Raw genomic sequence first — 17,867 nt, 5'->3', positions numbered from 1 at the left:
GCACTTAGTTGGATCTCGGTTTTTTTTCATTCATCCCACTACTCTGTGATTTTTGATTGGTGAATTCAATCCATTTATATTTGGAGTGTTTATGGATATGTAAGGACTGACTCCTGTCATTGTTTGCCTTCTGGTTATTTTGTATCTTCATTCTTTTTCCCTCGTTTCTATCTACCTTTGTAAAGTGGTAGTTTTCCATGGTGATTTGCTCAGTCTCCCCTTTTTTTATGCTTTGGGATTCTACTTTCGGGACTTCTGCTTTGTGATTACCATGTGGCTTACATAAAACATCTCCCAGATAAAACAGTCCTTCTTATGCTGAGAGCTCCTAATCTTCATTTGCCTATAAAGTTTCCACTCTTTTACTCCTTGACTTTTATATTTTTGATGTCACAATTTACCTTTTTTTGTCCTGTGAATCCATTGAGAAATGTTAGTACCTATAGTTCTGTTTAATGCTCTTCTCCTTTAGCCTTTATACTATAAGTGGTTAACAGCCATTCTAATACAGAGTTAGAGTTTTCTAATTCAGACTGTTTTTCACCTTTGCTAGAGTATTGTGTACTTCCGTTTACTTTTATGTCACTAGGTAGCATCTTTTTATTTCAGCACGAAGAACTTTTAGCATTTCTTGCAAGCTGGGTCTAATGGTGGTGAACTCCCTTAGCTTTTGTTTTTCTGGGAAAACCTTTATTTCGCCTTCATATCTAAAGGATAACTGTGGCAGATATATTCTTCGCCGGCGTATTTTATCTTACGACACTTTGACTATGTCACCTCACTCTCTCCTGGCCTGTAGAGTTTCTTCTGAGAAATCCACTAATAACCTAATGGGGGTTCTTTACAGTTACTTTCTTTAAAAAAAAAAAAAAAAAGGTTAATCTTGAACTCTACCTTATATTGTATACAAAATTTGAAACCAAACGAATTGTAAATCAAAATGTAAAAGATGAAAATAAAACTTTTTGGAAATAACATACGATAATGTCAACTTGGGACGGGGAAATGTAAAATTAAGAAGCAAAATCATAAACATTTAGGAATAATAACAGCTAACGAATGTTTGGTATTTACAGTGTCTGGCACTGTCCTCTGAGCTTTGTACGTATTTAACGCTCGCAATAACCCTAATATGGCCATTTTACAGACGGGGAAACTGAAATGCAGAGATATTTAGAAACTCCTTCTAAGGTCCCATAGCAAGTACTTGGAGGAAAAGTAATTAGAAAGCAGACAGTCTAATTTCAGAGCTTACACTCTGCTACAGGTCTGACTGTGTTTATAATTTTGGAATGAAGAGGTCCTTCTAAGACATCAAATAAAAGCCAAGAACCATACGTAAAAATAGTGCTGAACTTCTAACATAAATTTAAGATTTGTTTAGTCCAAAATAGAATTGGAAGAGTATTAAAGAATTAGGAGAGTTCTTTTCGGCCGGAACCGCCATCTTCCAGTAATTCGCCAAAATGACCAACACAAAGGGAAAGAGGAGGGGCACCCGCTACATGTTCTCTAGGCCTTTTAGAAAACATGGAGTTGTTCCTTTGGCCACATACATGCGAATCTACAAGAAAGGTGATATTGTAGATATCAAGGGAATGGGCACTGTTCAAAAAGGAATGCCCCACAAATGTTACCATGGCAAAACTGGGAGAGTCTACAATGTTACCCAGCATGCTGTTGGCATCATTGTAAACAAACAAGTTAAGGGCAAGATTCTTGCCAAGAGAATTAATGTGCGTATCGAGCATATTAAGCACTCTAAGAGCCGGGATAGCTTCCTGAAACGGGTGAAGGAAAATGATCAGAAAAAGAAGGAAGCCAAAGAGAAAGGTACTTGGGTTCAACTGAAGCGCCAGCCTGCTCCACCCAGAGAAGCACACTTCGTGAGAACCAATGGAAAGGAGCCTGAACTGTTGGAGCCCATTCCCTATGAATTCATGGCATGATGGGTGTAAAGAAAATAAAAGACCTGGACTGTGAAAAAAAAAAAAAAAAAAAGAATTAGGAGAAAAGATTTTGTAGCACACGTAAGAGACAAAGGGCTAATATCATTAAAATCAAAAAGGTTCTGCCAGTCGACTTACGATACCCACTCAAATAGAAATGATGGGAAAACTATACGAACAGGTCATTCTCAAAAGGATAACTAGAAAATGTTACTTATTTATAAGGCTGGGAGTTAGGGTAAAGGGTAGCCTTGTGGGCAGATACATTTCAGAAATACCGGATTAAATAAAATTAAACCACTTTCTCACTGTGAGATTTCTCGGAACCTTTAACATGTGGATATCCACCGTGACTCCAAGGAAAAGTACTGAAAGGAGCATTTCCAAATTCTGTCTAATCTTAGAGCTTTTTTGCTATGCAGTTTCTAACAGAACGTGCTTTGGAAACTGCTGTGTTAACTCGTTTGCTCCCCACAATAGCCCTTTAAACTTTTCCCAGTTTATGAGATTACATAATCTAATAAGGTGCTCTAAATTAATAAGGCCCTTATTCTACCACAACTCTGCTGCTTCTCGCAGAGTACTGAGCCCAGAAAGATCCTTAATGTGTTTACAAGGAGGGCAGTGGAGACTGGAGAAGCAAAAGCACTTGCTAATTGTTGCTCCAGGTCCCCTGTTCTTGCAGAACTCTGGGTCCAGACACTGGGGGATCATTTTAACTGGCATGTTCACTGAGCCCAATACATCTTCTTCGATTAATCAACTGTACTCTCCTCATTTCCTGAGCCACTTGCTCTGACTTAGCACCCCCTTGGGCCTCTAAATCAACTCTATAGGAGCCAGGTAAGAGGTTGCAGGCTTCTCCCCATCCTCCACTCTGGCTTAGACTGGCACAGACCTGGAGCTTCCGGGGCACGTCCCCTGAGTGCCGTGAGCAGTGGAATTAGAAGCTGCAGCATTTTCTTTTCATTCCAGTCCAGAATTTCCCAGCCTGGGCCTCTGGCCAAAGCTGACAAAATGCCAGCTGCAGCTGCTTCCGTGGGGGCATCACAGATGCATGGCAGAGCTGGTCCTGGGTGATAGCACAGTAAGCCCCGGGTTAGAGAGGAAGCAGGGGACACAGGGCAGCCTGGCTCAGCGGCGTCCGCACAGCCCAATCCTCCCGTCTGCATTGTCTCTGCAGCGGAGACTAAAGGGACACCATATCAGGCACCCTTGTCTGTACCCGCCCCTCCCAGCATAACTCTGAACCTCTTGGAGAGCCATGTGTTCTAGTGCCTGCTTGGGCGTTAAAGAGCTTTGGGTCCTTTGGTGAGTTTTCCTATTCTCTGGAACCAGATCTCAAAGCCTGCGATGACTTGTTAGGTCAACCTCCAGCCCCTCTCTCCTCCCCCAGACGTCAGGGGGTGGGGCTGAAAGTTCCAACCCTCTCGAGAATCACGGGTTGGTTCCCCTGGCAACCAGCCCCCATCCTTGGGGCTTTTCAAAAGTCACCTCCTTAACACAAACCCAGGTGGGGTCGAAAGGGGGCTTGTTATGAACAACAAAAGACACGCCTTTCACCTTTATCACTTCCGTGGTGAGCGCTGGGCGGCGGGGGATGCGCGGGCACGCCGTTGTACCAGGCGTCTGCCTCCCTGAGTGACTTGCCCTGGTTTGTAAAATAGAGTCAGATTTCCACGGTCGCTGTTCCGCAAACGGCTGTAAATGGAGAAACGATGAAGTTCCGGGTGGGCCGTGAAGGCAACTAGCTTCCGTCTTGCCTCACTCTGGCTTTTAAACTCCCCTGAGTGGTGATGATTTGTCCTGCCCAGATGGAAAAGCCCCAGGGACACCCTCGGATTATCCTTAGATAATAGACCTACAGTCACTTGAGTCCCAAACCAGGTTTCAATTTAGGAATTAGAACATCCAAGCCCTCATCACCCTCCAGGGGGCGCGGAGTCTGACTCTAAATCAAACCTCCTCCAGGCCTGGGTCGGGTTAGGGCCTGGGTCTTCTCTCACCTCTGGCTCTGCTCACCCTCCCCCTGCTCAAGCTGCTCTTTTGATCCTGCCAGGGTTCAAAGTCAGGGGAAGGTGTGTAACAGGGAAGAGCGAAATCGGACTACATGTTTCTTTTACTTTAACCTTTGCTTTCCACAGCTTTTGTTCACTAAAAGGATACTGTCTATACATGATGGCCAGCCTCAGGGAACCCTGCCCCTCTGCCTGAACGTTTAACCAAGGTGCCTCTGTTCAGGGAAACACCCGGACCCTGTCCACCTGTGGATGGCTGCAAGAAAGAAGAAATTAACACATCCCCAGGCTTCCCTGGTGGCGCAGTGGTTAAGAATCTGCTTGCCAGCAAAGGAAACCATAAACAAGATGAAAAGACAACCCTCAGAATGGGAGAAAATATTTTCAAATGAAGCGACTGACAAAGGATTAATCTCCAGAATTTACAAGCCGCTCATGCAGCTCAATATCAAAAAAACAAACAATCCAATCCAAAAATGGGCGGAAGACCTAAATAGACATTTCTCCAAAGAAGATATACAGATGGCCAAGAAGCACATGGAAGAATGCTCAACATCAGTAATCATTAGAGAAATGCAGATCAAAACTACAATGAGATATCACCTCATACCAGTCAGAATGGCCATCATCAAAAAATCTACAAATAATAAATGCTGGAGAGGGTGTGGAGAAAAGGGAACCCTCTTGCACTGTTGGTGGGAATGTAAACTGATACAGCCACTATGGAGAACAGTATGGAGGTTCCTTAAAAAACTAAAACTAGAACTACCATACGACCCAGCAATCCCACTACTGGGCGTATACCCTGAGAAAACCATAATTCAAAAAGAGTCATGTACCACAATGTTCATTGCAGCTCTGTTTACAATAGCCAGGACATGGAAGCAACCTAAGTGTCCATCGACAGATGAATGTAAAGAAGATGTGGCACATATATACAATGGAATATTACTCAGCCATAAAAAGAAAGGAAATTGAATTATTTGTAGTGAGGTGGGTGGCCTAGAGTCTGTCCTACAGAGTGAAGTAAGTCAGAAAGAGAAAAACAAATACCCTATGCTAACACATATATATGGAATCTTAAAAAAATGGTTATGAAGAACCTGGGGGCAGGGCAGGAATAAATACGCAGATGTAGAGAATGGACTTGAGGACGCAGGGAGGGGGAAGCATAAGCCGGGACGAAGTGAGAGAGTGTCATGGACATATATACACTACCAAACGTAAAATAGATAGCTAGTGGGAAGCAGCCGCATAGCACAGGGAGATCAGCTAGGTGGTTTGTGACCACCTAGAGTGGTGGGATAGGGAGGGTGGGAGGGAGACGCAAGAGGGAGGGGATATGGGGATATATGTATATGTATAGCTGATTCACTTTGTTATAAAGCAGAAACTAACACACGATTGTAAAGCAATTATACTCCAATAAAGATGTTTTAAAAAAAAAAAAAAAGAATCCGCCTGCCAATGCAGGGGACACGGGTTCGAGCCCTGGTCCGGGAAGATCCCACATGCCGCGGAGCAACTAAGCCCGTGCACCACAACTACTGAACCTGCGCTCTAGAGCCCACGAGAGCCACAGCTGCTGAAGCCCGTGCACCTAGAGCTCGTGCTCCACAACAAGAGAAGCCACGGCAATGAGAAGCCCACGCACCGCAACGAAGAGTAGCGCCCACTCGCCATCACTAGAGAACGCCGTGCACAGCCAAAGAATAAAATAAACAAATAAATACTTTTTAATTTAAAAATTAAAAAAATTAACACATCCCCTCCCCGAGGCTGGCCATTCCAGGGGATATTTGCAAAACGTATGGCCTTTTTACCTTACTTCCTCATCTCCTTCCCGTCTCTGTGCTGTTAAAGAATTGGTATCCAAACCCCGATAAGACGGTTTTTCGGACACTAGTCTGTCATCTTCTCGGTCCGCCGCCTTTCGGAATAAAGTTGTCTTCCTTGCCTCGACACCTCGTCTCCGATTTATTGGCCATTCGTGCAGTGAGTAGAGCGAGCTTGGACTCAGTAACAGGTGCAGGGAAAGGGGAGCTAGCCCAGACATCAGCTTTCTGTCCTCGGGGCCTGGGAGGCATTTCCAGCGGACTCTTTGCACGGTGTTTTCAGGGGCTCTGCCTGCTGGCCCCTGTCTTCTGCACTCCCCAGGCCTTTCGGCACACATCCCTAGCCTCTTTCTTCCGAGGTCTCTCTGCCCCCTGCAGGACGCCCAATGGCAGGGCTCCTCAGGACCCCCCGCAGCACTCTGTCCCCTGTGCAGCCCAAATGCACAAACTCTGGGGGTTCAGGGCAGCCTCTCCACAGCAGCACCCTTCCCAGAACCTAAGCAGATGGCCGGCCATTCTCTTGCCTCCAGATTTCCTAGGTTGAGTCAGACTCCAGTCCCCAGCTTGCCAGGGGTCCCAGGAAGCCCTCTACCTTTGGCCTGAGTGACATTTCTCCAGGTGCTCCAGAAGGATCTGTCCTGGTATAATCTGGAAGCAGCTGTTAAAGTGCTGAGACCTGGCTCCCTGCCTTCCCCCATCCACTGGATCAGAGTCTGAAGGGTGAAGTCTGGAAATCAACACTGGGGTCGCCAGCTAAAATACAGGATGCCAGGTACACTTGAATTTCAGGTAAACAATGAATTTTGTTTTAGTATAAGAATGTCTCAAACATTGCGTGGGGTACATGTGTACTAAAAATATTTGTTCTTTATCTGAAATTCAAAATCAGTTGGGCAACCTGTATTTTTTTAACTCTTGTTTTAAAAATATTTATTACTTATTTGGTTGCGCTGGGTCTTAGTTGCAGCAGGCGGACTCCTTATTTGTGGCACACGGGCTCCTTAGCTGCGGCATGCATGTAGGATCGAGTTCCCTGACCAGGGATCGAACCCGGGCTCCTGGCATTGGGAGCTCAGAGTCTTAACCACTGCACCACCAGGGAGGTCCCAGGCAGCCTGTATTTTTATTTGCTAAATCTGGCAACCCGAATCTGTACCAAAGAAGCTTCCTGGGCTGCACACCAAAGTTAGAGCTCTGCTGGCCAGGACTGTGGAAAATAAGGTCACCTCGATAAAGCCACCCTGGGAAACTCTGGAGCGTCAGGCAGGCAGTGTCCCTGTGCAACCTTTGCCACCATGTACCTGCTTTCCTCTTTGGATTGCTATAGACTTCTTACATTCCTAAAGTTTCTCTCCATACTCGGGCCATGTTTGCCCAATTCTAGGGGGAGCCATTCCCATTGGAGTCTACAGGAATGGCGGCCTCTGGGGCTGTGCACGGTGGCTCTGGCCCCGCTGGTCGGTCCTTCCACCAGCTCAGACATGGTGTGATCCACTGTTATCGTGAAGAAGCTTGGCCAAAAAATGTGGGGCAGCGAATGAGTGCTTTGCAATAGACAGGGCTCACGTCATGTCAATAGGAAGGACACAGACCCAGAAGGAACGCATCTTCCTAGAGATGAGCTGTGATTCTGTCCAGATACTTTCATAGAAAATGGGCAGCAGTTTAGGGTGGATGTGCCCGTCAGTCATCCTCTATTCTCCCAATCAAACATGGGGCCCAGGCTTCCCCTCCCCTCCACACCCCACCCCCAGAAGCCGAGCAAAGAAAGCCGCCAGTGGGGCTTCCCTGGTGGCGCAATGGTTGAGAGTCCGCCTGCCGATGCAGGGGACTTTCCATCTTTAGAAAGGGACAGGGGCCTATCTGGAGATTTGGGGGCCACGTGGAATAAACCCAGAAAGGGTGGGAGCAGGGATTGTTGCCTTCTGGGCTGAGTATCAGGGGAGGCCAGCGCCTCTGAACCCAGCCTTCGGGTCCGCGCCTGTGACCCAGATCAGAGGCCTGAGCAGAGAACCTGGCACCTGGCCCGACGGCCGTTCAGGCTGCGCAGGCCTCCGGGCCTCCTGGACCACCTCCCCGTTCGCAAGGATCCCAGCCGGCAGCCCCTCGCGCAGGCCTTCTGCGCACATTCACGGGGAACCCCTGACGGAACAGGCCCTGTGGAAGAGGAGGCATCTGAGCCTTAAGAGGCACGGGCTGTGAGGGGCCCACAGCAAGTTGCCCACTGAGGACTCGTGAAGGGCAGGCCGTGCCCAGGTCAGGAAGGGAAACTCAGCCCAGGAGGCGTCCAGGATGAGGCCCATCTCAGGAACAGAGCGGCCAGAAGAGAAGCCTGCCTGACAGTCTGCGTTCTCAGACCCGCAGCCCATTGTGACATCAGCGGCAGGGCTGGCTGTAAGGGGGAGGCCCCGTCAGAGTCATTCCCCTCCACCCCGGCTTCCGTCACCTCCCAGGCCAGCAGTCATGCCCAGGGCCATGCTCCTGTGGTCCCTTTTGCTGCACATACCCCAGGCCAGGGACGCACATCTGGGTAAGCGAACGCCTGCCCGGGCCCGAGCGGCTCTCCAGGTGGGGCTGGATGAGACCCTGGCCCTGCTCTCTCCCTTCCATCCCGCCAGGGCTAAGCCTGAGGGGCCGAGGGACAGAGGCCTGGACGATCCCACAAATCAGCTAATGGGCCACTAAGAGGCCGGTTCACGGGAGCAGTGGCTTCCTGTTCCCCCTACACCCCTACTGGAAACCACTTCCCTTGCCCCTTCTCCTGCCCCAGCCGCAAGTTCAACCTGTCTGACCTTAAGTTTTGGGTTTGAAACCCGAGACTTTATCCTTGAATGAATAGTGGGGCACTGAGAAGCACGGGCCCAGAATGAGCTGAGCATCGGCCCTGGAACTCAGATGCTGAGCAGATGCCCAGGTCACCCACGTGCATGAGAGGTGGGGTGGAGGTGGGCCAGGGGTGCCTGCTGTGCTCCACGGGCAGCTCCTCGCAGCTCCTGATAGGTTGTTTCTCTCTCTGGGGGGGCGGGGGGGGGCAGGTGGCTGAAGTGGAAAGGAAGCTGTTATGGTCAGGTACTTTCCCCCATTAGATGCCCACACTACCCCAGTGGGCTCTCCACTCTTAGCCCCACATGTGGGTAAGGAGCTCCGAGCCTCAGGGAGGTTTAGGATTGGTCCAGAGCCTCGCAGCAGGGAAATGGGAGAGCCGGGAGTGGCCCCAGTGTGACTCCAGGGCCCGCATTTCCCTCCCTGCCCTCGGCCTCACGGAAAGAACACAGCCCATGTCCCCGGCTTCCCTCATTCCGGCCCGGGCTTGGCTGCACGGAGTGAATGGGGGCTGGTGCGTGGTGTGGGCAGAGAATCGGCAAAGCTGGCCTCTCTGCAAGCAGGTCCAAGTGCCCCCGATGGCTCGCATCTCTGCTTACCGTTTTGGCACTGCCTCCGTCACTGCTTAGGGCTTTGTGTTCCAGCGTTAGGCTATATGTCTGCACGGTTCCACGCTGGTAGTGTAGGTTGTTCTCAAGACCAAGGAAAGGGGGCCCTTGGTACAAGGTGACATGAGAAATTCTGACAGCTAACGTGGCTTGAGGGTTTACTCTGTGTTGGGCACTTCAACACCCGTTATCTGTTCTGTACGTCTGTGCATCTGTTCTGTAGTGTAAGTATTATCTTCTGCCTATTTGGGGAATAAAGAAAGGGATGATAAACAAGAATAAGTCGTTTACCCTAAATCATTCATCAGGTAAGCAACAGAGCCAGGATTCAGACGCAGGCTTTGGGACTCCAGAGCATATAATGGTGCCCAGACACATGGTAAGACTATATGTGTTTGGTAAATAAAGGAGGAAGTGCAGACCCAAAAGTCCTGGAAAGAGCCTCTATATGTTACTGACAGCTGAAAGCTATTGACACATATTGATACATTTTCACTCCTTTTTTTTTTAACTAAAAATAACCACCACTGGGTTCCTCCAACACATACTACAAAGTCCTCAAAACCTCTGTTGAATGGGTATTTGGAAAAGTAGCCTCTAGAAAGAGAGCGGAGGGGGTCTTGGGCTCTGTAGAATCAAGCTCATTCTTTGTTCCAGAACAAGACCACATTCACGTCAGAAAATACTAACAGTGTCTCCTCCTCCTCCTCCGGGTGAGGGGTTGGATCTGGACTCGCTCCAGAAGGCAGGTTTCTCTTCCAAACAGGCAGCTGCAGCCTTTGTTCTCAGCCTTCCAGGAAACAGAGCTGCTCTGCCTGGAACAGAATGTTCTAACGTAGAATAGCTTGGGGCTTCCTGTAGGTTCAGGCCCTCTCTAGGTCACCCTTCTGGTTTCCTGTATGTATTAGTTTCCTCTTGCTGCTGTAACAAACTACCACAAACTTAGTGGCTTAAACAACACAAACTTCTTATCTTACAGTTCTGTAGGACAGAACTCCCACATGGGTCTCCCTGGGCTAAGATCAGGGTGTCAGCAGGACTGCGTTCCTATTGGAAGCTCTAGGGAAGAGTCTGTTAACTTGCCTTTTCCAGCTTCTAGAGATCATCCATATACCTTGGCTTGTGGCCCCTTCCTCCATCTTCAAAGCGAGCAATATTGCATCTCTCAGTGCCTTTCTTCTGCAGTCACATCTCTCTTCTTCTGCTTCCCTCTACCACTTTTAAGGACCCATGTGATTACATTGGGTCCATTCAGATTATCCAAGACAATCTCCCCATTTTAAGGTCAGCTGATTAGCAACCTTAATTCCATCTGCAATGTCCCCTTTGCCTTATAAGGTAACATATTCACGAATTCCAGGGCTTGGTCCATTAGGACGTGGACATTTTTTGGCAACAGAGGCATTATTCTGCCAGTCACTCCAGGTTGGCCCTGGCCAAGTATTTTCCTCTGATTTTTCTCAGATGAGGGCAGAAACAAGCTGGGCAAAGTGACTTGCCTGTCTGGAAAGGAGACAGAGCCAACGCTTCCAAACACGTTCCAACAGATGTGAAGCATCTGTTGGCTTACTCGTGTTTCTAAGGGTGCTTTACTGCGCCAGCCTCAGTTTCCCCATCTCTAGAATGGGTACAATGATAGCTACTTATGGGTCTTCTATGGATACTGACTAAGTGTTGCATCGTTTCCCTTCCTTTCTCTTCCATTCTACCAGAATGCGGTGAAAGACCCGTTTTTGAGAGAGGAGCTCAGTATTCCAGAATCATAGGAGGTATGGAGGCTGAGGTGGGTGAGTTTCCATGGCAGGTGAGTATTCAAGCAAGAAATGAACACTTCTGTGGTGGCGCCATCATCAGCGAGTGGTGGATTGTCTCGGCGGCTCACTGCTTTCACTCTGAGATCTCGTAAGTACCGAGTCCATCCCCTTGCTTCTGACAATGTGCTCCCCTCCCTGGGGAAGCCCCACACGCCCTAGGGAGGAAGAGGCTGTGAACCCAAGGCCGGATCCACTGTGCCTTCTTTGTTGTCACCCAGAACCAGTAACTGCGGCTTCCCTGAGGTCACAAACTGTCCTCTCCAGGGACATCTGTCTTGGTGGAGCCGAAGGGCTTGGTCTGTCTCCCTCTGCCAGGACATTCAAGTCCTTCTAGGAGGAAATCCTCCTAACTCTGGAGGTCTGGGTTCCTGGGCCATCCGACAACCTACTTCCCTCCTCCTTATAGAGTTTTCTCTGCACTCCAGGAGACTGGTGGAAAACAGAGCATTTACTGATTCCTCATCACGTGCCGGTGACCTGCTAAGAAACTACGTGCATTAACTTGTTTAATCATACGAACAACCCTGAGGCGGGTAGAATGAATAATCCCCTTTTAACTCATTCCAACTTACAGAAACCCTGAGGCAGGTAAAATGAACATCCTGATTTTATAGAGAAGGAAACTGAGGTCCAATAAGGTTAGCTGACTCACCCAAGGTACACACCTAGTAGACAGAAACAGGATTTAAATCCGGTTCCAGCACTTGTGCTTTTCCGCTCCACCACCTCGAGAAAGTTTGAAGATACACAGAAAGAAGAACTTTAAAGGGTTCATCAAAAACCTGGGGAAAGTTTCACCCTGGGGTAACCAAGGAAACTTGTTGCATCTACTCCCATGGGATACTTAAGGACTGGCTGTTGGAAAGTTCCTGGCCATTCTGCCTGGAGGGAAATTCCTAAATCATTACTGAAGATTCTTTCTGCTTCATCAATGGCAGGTCTGGATTAAATTCTGTTCCTGATTCTTGCATAGGTCTTCAGGTGCATATGTGCAAGAGTTTATTCCTAGGAGAGAAGATATAGAATCGTAGGTCTTGTGCATCTCCAAGTTTATTAGAAAATCCAAATGATTCTCCAAAGTGGTTGCACGCATTTAAATTTCCGCCAGCGGTGTGTAAGTGTTAAAATCATCACCGATACTTGCTACTTTTTCAGAATTTTTAATTTCTGCTTTTCTGGTGAAAAGCATGAAATACTATTATAATTGTAGTCTTAATTTGCATTTTTCTTACTACTGCTAAGTTGATATTTGCAAGTTTATTGGTATATTTTCTCTTTTGTAAAGTCTGTTTGAGCTTTGACAATTTTTTTTTAATTTGTAGACTCTCTTTATACGTTCCGAATGTTAAACTTCAGTCAGTTGTGTATGTTGCAAACAAAAAAATTCTGTTCCTCAGTCTCTAAATTGCTGGTGGACAAATTGCTGTGATAATCCCTTCCTATCTGAGGGCTAGTTTGATCTGTGCCAAGTGGTCTTTCATGGGCTCTTTGGGGGCCCAAAGCTAAGTCCTTTCTTTGCCCCGTGAGGCAGGAGTATCTCATTCACATCTCTGGGATGATTCTGGAGCAGCCATGGAGCTGTGGTCGGCCACAGTGGCTGTTTCACCCTCCTTCTCTACCTTTTTCAAATGCTCACATCTTCTGAGCAACAGCCCCGGTAGGACAAATGCAAAAGGCCCCTACAGCTGTGTGGGATTTAGGGTTTTCAGGCACAGCAGATTCTGTGCACCTTGTGACTTTCCTTCCCCTCCTATTTCTCCGTCTCTGCTTCTCCGCCACCAGGCCAACAGAACTGAGAGTCGTGCTGGGAACGAACAGCTTAAGCAGCCCATCCCTGGAAATAAAGGGGGTCACAAGCATAATTCTGCACAAGGACTTTCAAAAACTCAACATGGACAATGATATCTCCCTGCTGCTGTTGGACACGCCCATCACATTCAGCGAACTGAAAGAACCCATCTGCATGCCCACAGAGCCCGGCCTCTCCAGGTGGCACAAATGCTGGGTGGCAGGATGGGGGCAGACCCAAACTGGTAAGTAACGGCTCAGCATCTCTTGGGAGCACCTGGGGGAAGAGCCACATCACGGGCGTCTGAGGATGGGCCAGTAAACCTAAAGGAGGGGGGAGAGGGTGAAAGGGGAGAGGGCTGAGGAAGGAGGGAGGAGAGAGGGGCTTGCATTGGAGCAAATCCCTGAGCACCAGGAACGCACAGAGGCCTGATCTCAGCCTCTTCCAAGTGCGAAGGAAACATCCCCCAAGGCCCCGAGCTGAGATGCCAGGTGTGGGCCATCCCTGGGTGTGGTCCTGTCCCGCCATCACATGGCGGTCTCGTTTGTTTCATTGAATATAAACCCTCCAGTTGGCCAGGGGCTCTCTGCTCTGCTCTCTCACATCTCCCTGATTCATGCATTGATGTTTCCCACCTGGCTCCTACAGGCATTCAAGATGCCTGCCCTGGCCTAGACTTTACATGGTCCTGGAGTGTTGCCCAGCCATTCTTAGAAATGAATCTGTTGTTGTTACTTGTTGTTACTTGGCCAAAATAAGAGGAACCTGACCAGGGTAATAAAGGGATTATGAAAGCCCTGCTGGACTGTTCCCAAAGAAAACTCAACAAAATTGGTAGGGGAGGGACGGGAATAGCACAGCGCTAGCTCAGGCCTGAACAAGACTCCAGGTCCTTAGGGATGCTTTGCAATGACCTGGGGTCTAAGAGATGGTAGGTATTTCAGGAGTTTGGTAACTAGAGGGCAACTGGTGTAACACTGATTCAGGGCTCTGGGCACGACTCAGAATTTAGAAGTGAGGAGAGGCAGATGGGTGCCTGCACGATTAAGAACACTCAGTGTGGAGAAGTCTTTTGAAATCTCCATGTGGTAGGAGTTAATGAGATGGAGAGAAGTCCAAACAAATTCCCGGAAGCTGGCAGTCCAGGAAGGGCCTTGACAAACCCCCTGTAAAAACTCTCAACCAACCTAGCTTTGTCTGGGGGACCTGAAAGCTTTTTTCACTGGGAGTGCAAACCCAGTTTCAGCGGCCCTGTGTCAGAGGTGTCACACTCACATAACAGAAAGTAACGAGAGGCAAATATGCTGAAGAGGCAGGGTTATGCTGAGAACCGATCGAAAGCCAGTTCTAAGAAGTCAAGTCTGTAGCGCTGTTGGAGCCAAGATGGAAGTCTTCTTGGAGGCAGGAATATGATTTTGAATGGGAGGGATAATACAAGTAGGTGGGGACTTGTTTGGAAGAGCCTGGGGTGGTGGAGTGAGTAAATTGCAAGGGATTACTGGAAAGACGTGGAGAGGGAGGGTCTGTGAAAATGTGAAAAAAAAGGCGGATGTGTGGCTGGCGGGACACTGGGCAGGTTGGTCTAGGGCACGTCAGCTGCCTTATCGGCACTGGGGCTCCTGTCCAGTGACCTTTCTAAAGGGCCTTCTCTATGGGTCAGGTCTCAAACAGCCTATGGAAACAGAGCTGCTGAAAGTGCCCATGACCATCGTGGATTGGGAGAAGTGTTCAAAGGAATTTCCAAGACTTACCAAAAATATGCTGTGTGCTGGATTCGAGAATGAGACCTACGATGCTTGCCAGGTAACTTGGCTGCATCCCCTCCATCCCCTCGGGCTGCCAGGGTAAAGGCATCCTCTCTCCATGGGGAACAGACAGTAAGAGTTCGGAAAATGTGTGGAAATCGGGCTTAGATACGGGAATGGGGACATGGATTCAGGAATACTTACTGTCAGGTCCTTGGAATATCAGTGCTTGCCTGGAAGTCAGTATGCAGCAACCCTGCATAAATATTTCTGGTCTTCTCCAGGTAGGCCCCCAAGACTTTTTCCATTTCTGAGACTTCTTTAAGAAACAAAAAGCCAAGGAAGATTTGAGATCCATACAAGGAATTACTTTACTTTATTAATTTTAGCTACCTTTGTTGAGTGCACTAAACCCTGGGATTCAACAACTGATGAGACATGGTTTCTTGCCTAAAGGAGCCCACAGTCTCCTGGGCAGGCAGTTGGGTAAACAATCATAGTGTATTGGATCATGCCTGTGAGTTTCGCTGAAGAAAAGTCTGGTAGCTTAGCTTCTCTTTACTAAAATTAACACAAACATTTAAAAAGAAAAGCACTTTTTGATTGATAGTAGAAGAAACAGGGGAAAACCCCTCATAAATGAGCTTCCTCTGGCTCTGAGGATGGGAAGGATCATGCGGGGGAGCCCACTTAGTCCTACTCACTGGCTGGGCAGTGGGTCTGGTCACTGGTATAAAACTCTAAGTGCAGATGTTAAATGTTCTGCAGAGCGATGAAAAGGCTGTCTCACAGAAGGGCTGTGAGGTATATCACGAGGACCACAGAGGGAGACAGAATCAATGTCACACGAGCCCTGTGTTTTCCCCACATTCTGGATAGTTTAAAACATTACAAAACAAAACAGACGATTGGGACTTCTGGTTCTGGACAAGATGGAGTAGACACATTTCTGTTGCTCCCTTCCACTAAATACAGCTAAAAGCACTGGACATTATATTGTGAAACAAAAATAAAGGCTCCAAAATGTGAAGAGAAGATGAAATTGGAAACAAATATCCTAATACTTAAGGAATGACACAGCAGTGAATTCCTTGGGTTTACTTTTTGCCTCTTATATCCCAGCCTGGATGGTAGTACATAACAGCTCAGCATCTCCTGGGAGCAGCTGGGGGAAAAAACGCCGTGGGCACAGACAAACTAACAAAACAAAACAAAACAAGATAGCCTTCCTCTCTTTGGACCAGGAAAAGGGCAACTTAACAAGGTGGAAACTTTTAAACAATAATCATTCTATTCCAGCAAAACACCAGGAAAAGCCCCACAGTGCTCCTACCCCAGCAACCAAGGTCGAGTGGACAATCTCACCTTCCCCCCCTCCCCCTGCCCACTATGGTGGTGTCAGAGGAGGCTGAGTGGAAAGCCAGGACTTTAAGTACAATCTAGTCATAATGATCCATCCCCTGTCCCTCTCAATGTCAGTGGAGGCCACCTGAAGAGCTTGGGCTCCCACCCAGTGGTAGCGGCACCCTGCTCCTCCCCTTGGTGTCATAGCTGGCCTGAGTGGTGGGTCAAGACTTCCACCCCAATTCAATGGAAAGGAGTTGGCATCCCCCTTCCCTGACTCCAGTTTCATAAGAGGCCTGTTAAACAGAAGATTCATATGAGAACCCAAGTCTCATAACCTATTACTCAAGACAGGATCTGCAATAGAGTAGAGGGTTTCACTAATATACATGGATTCCATGTATTAATACACATAGGATAAGGAAAAATAAAGCTAAAAATCTGAGGAAAGAATCTTTTTTAAAAAATTGAGAACCATTAATTCCTAGAATAAATTCAATTAAAACAAAATGGATCATGCACTTAAATGTAAAACTACAAAATTTTTTTAGAAAAAGAAAATAGAAAGTCTTTGGGACATAGAGTAACACCAAAAACACAACTCATATAAGGAAAAATTGATCAAATGGACCTCATCAAAATTAAAAACTTTTCCTTCATGAGAGACCATATTAAGAGGATGAAAAGACAAGCTACTGACTGGGAGATAATATCCAACAAAGAAACTGTACCTAGACTCTATAAAGAACTCTTGCAGTCAACTGTAGAGAAACGTACTATCCAATTCAAAAATGGGCAAAAGACAAGAACAGACATTTGGCTGAAGAGGATATACAGATGGCAAATAAGAAAATGAAAGGACGTTCAACATCATTAGCCACTCAAGCAAATGCAAATTAAAACCACAACCAGGTATCACTGCACACCTCAGAATGGCTAAAATTAAAAAATAAAAAATAGTAACAACACCAAATGCTGATAAGAATGTAGAGAAACTGGATCCCTCGTATATTGCTTGGGGGAGTTTAAAATAGTCTAATCACTCTGGAAAACAATTTTATAGTTTCCTTAAAAACTGAACGTGCTCTTGCCATATAACCCAGCAAACGCCATTCTTGGGCATTTATTCCAGAGAAACGAAGGCTTGTGTTCACACAGAAACCTGTGCAGGAGTGTTTATAGCAGAGTTACTCATAATAGACCAAAATTGGAAACAAGTGTCCTGGAAGACGTGGATAATTAAATACACTGATAATTAAATACACTGCATCTATTCCATGCAATACCACTCAGCTGTTACAAGAAGCAAACTATTGGTACATGCAACCACGTGAATGTGTCCAGAGACTCATGCTATGTGCAACAAGCTGACCCCCAAAGGTCCCACACTGTGTGATTCCATTTACATAACATTCTTTATTAGAAAATTTTTATTGGAGTATAGTTGATTTATAATGTTGTTAGTTTCTGCTGTACAGCAAAGTGAATCAGTTTTATATCTATATCTATATCTATATCTATATCTATATCTATATCTATATCTCCACTCTTTTTTAGATTCTTTTCCCATGTAGGTCATTACAGAGTATTGAGTAGAGTTCCCTGTGCTCTACAGTAGGTCCTTATTAGCTATCTGTTTTATATGCAGCAATGTGTATGTGTCGATCCCAATCTCCCAATGTATCCCTCCCTACCGCCCCGCTTCCCCCCAGGTAACCATAAGTTTGTTTTCTACATCTGTGACTCTATTTCTGTTTTGTACCATTTGTACCAGTTTTTTAGATTCCACATATAATCAACACATGATATTTGTCTTTCTCTGTCTGACTTACTTCACTCAGTATGACAATCTCTAGGTCCATCCATGTTGCTGCAAATGGCATTATTTTTGTTATTTTTTATGGCTGAGTAATATTCCATTGTATATATATACCACATCTTT

General features: G+C 46.9%; 2 protein-coding genes across 6 annotated transcripts in view; both read left to right on the top strand.

Annotated features, from left to right (window-relative positions):
• PRSS55 (serine protease 55) overlaps nucleotides 1-17,867 on the top strand; it is a 162,443-nt gene that overhangs the window by 130,811 nt on the left and 13,765 nt on the right. For all 5 annotated transcript variants that reach the window (XM_073805777.1, XM_073805776.1, XM_019941382.3 and 2 more), the window contains 3 exons: nucleotides 10,946-11,135; nucleotides 12,830-13,080; nucleotides 14,497-14,639. In XM_073805777.1, coding sequence (XP_073661878.1) covers nucleotides 10,946-11,135; nucleotides 12,830-13,080; nucleotides 14,497-14,639 — 584 coding nt within the window. The remainder of the gene's footprint in view (nucleotides 1-10,945; nucleotides 11,136-12,829; nucleotides 13,081-14,496; nucleotides 14,640-17,867) is intronic.
• Nucleotides 1,420-2,004, top strand: LOC109550893 (large ribosomal subunit protein eL21). The gene has a single exon (XM_019941388.2). It carries the CDS (start codon nucleotides 1,467-1,469, stop codon nucleotides 1,947-1,949), a length of 483 nt encoding a protein of 160 aa, XP_019796947.1. The 5' UTR covers nucleotides 1,420-1,466; the 3' UTR covers nucleotides 1,950-2,004.

The sequence above is a fragment of the Tursiops truncatus genome, chromosome 6, assembly GCF_011762595.2.
Source record: "Tursiops truncatus isolate mTurTru1 chromosome 6, mTurTru1.mat.Y, whole genome shotgun sequence".
NCBI lineage: Eukaryota > Metazoa > Chordata > Mammalia > Artiodactyla > Delphinidae > Tursiops > Tursiops truncatus.
The sequence above is the reverse complement of the archived record's forward strand: the minus strand, read 5'-3'. Positions and strand labels throughout refer to the sequence as shown.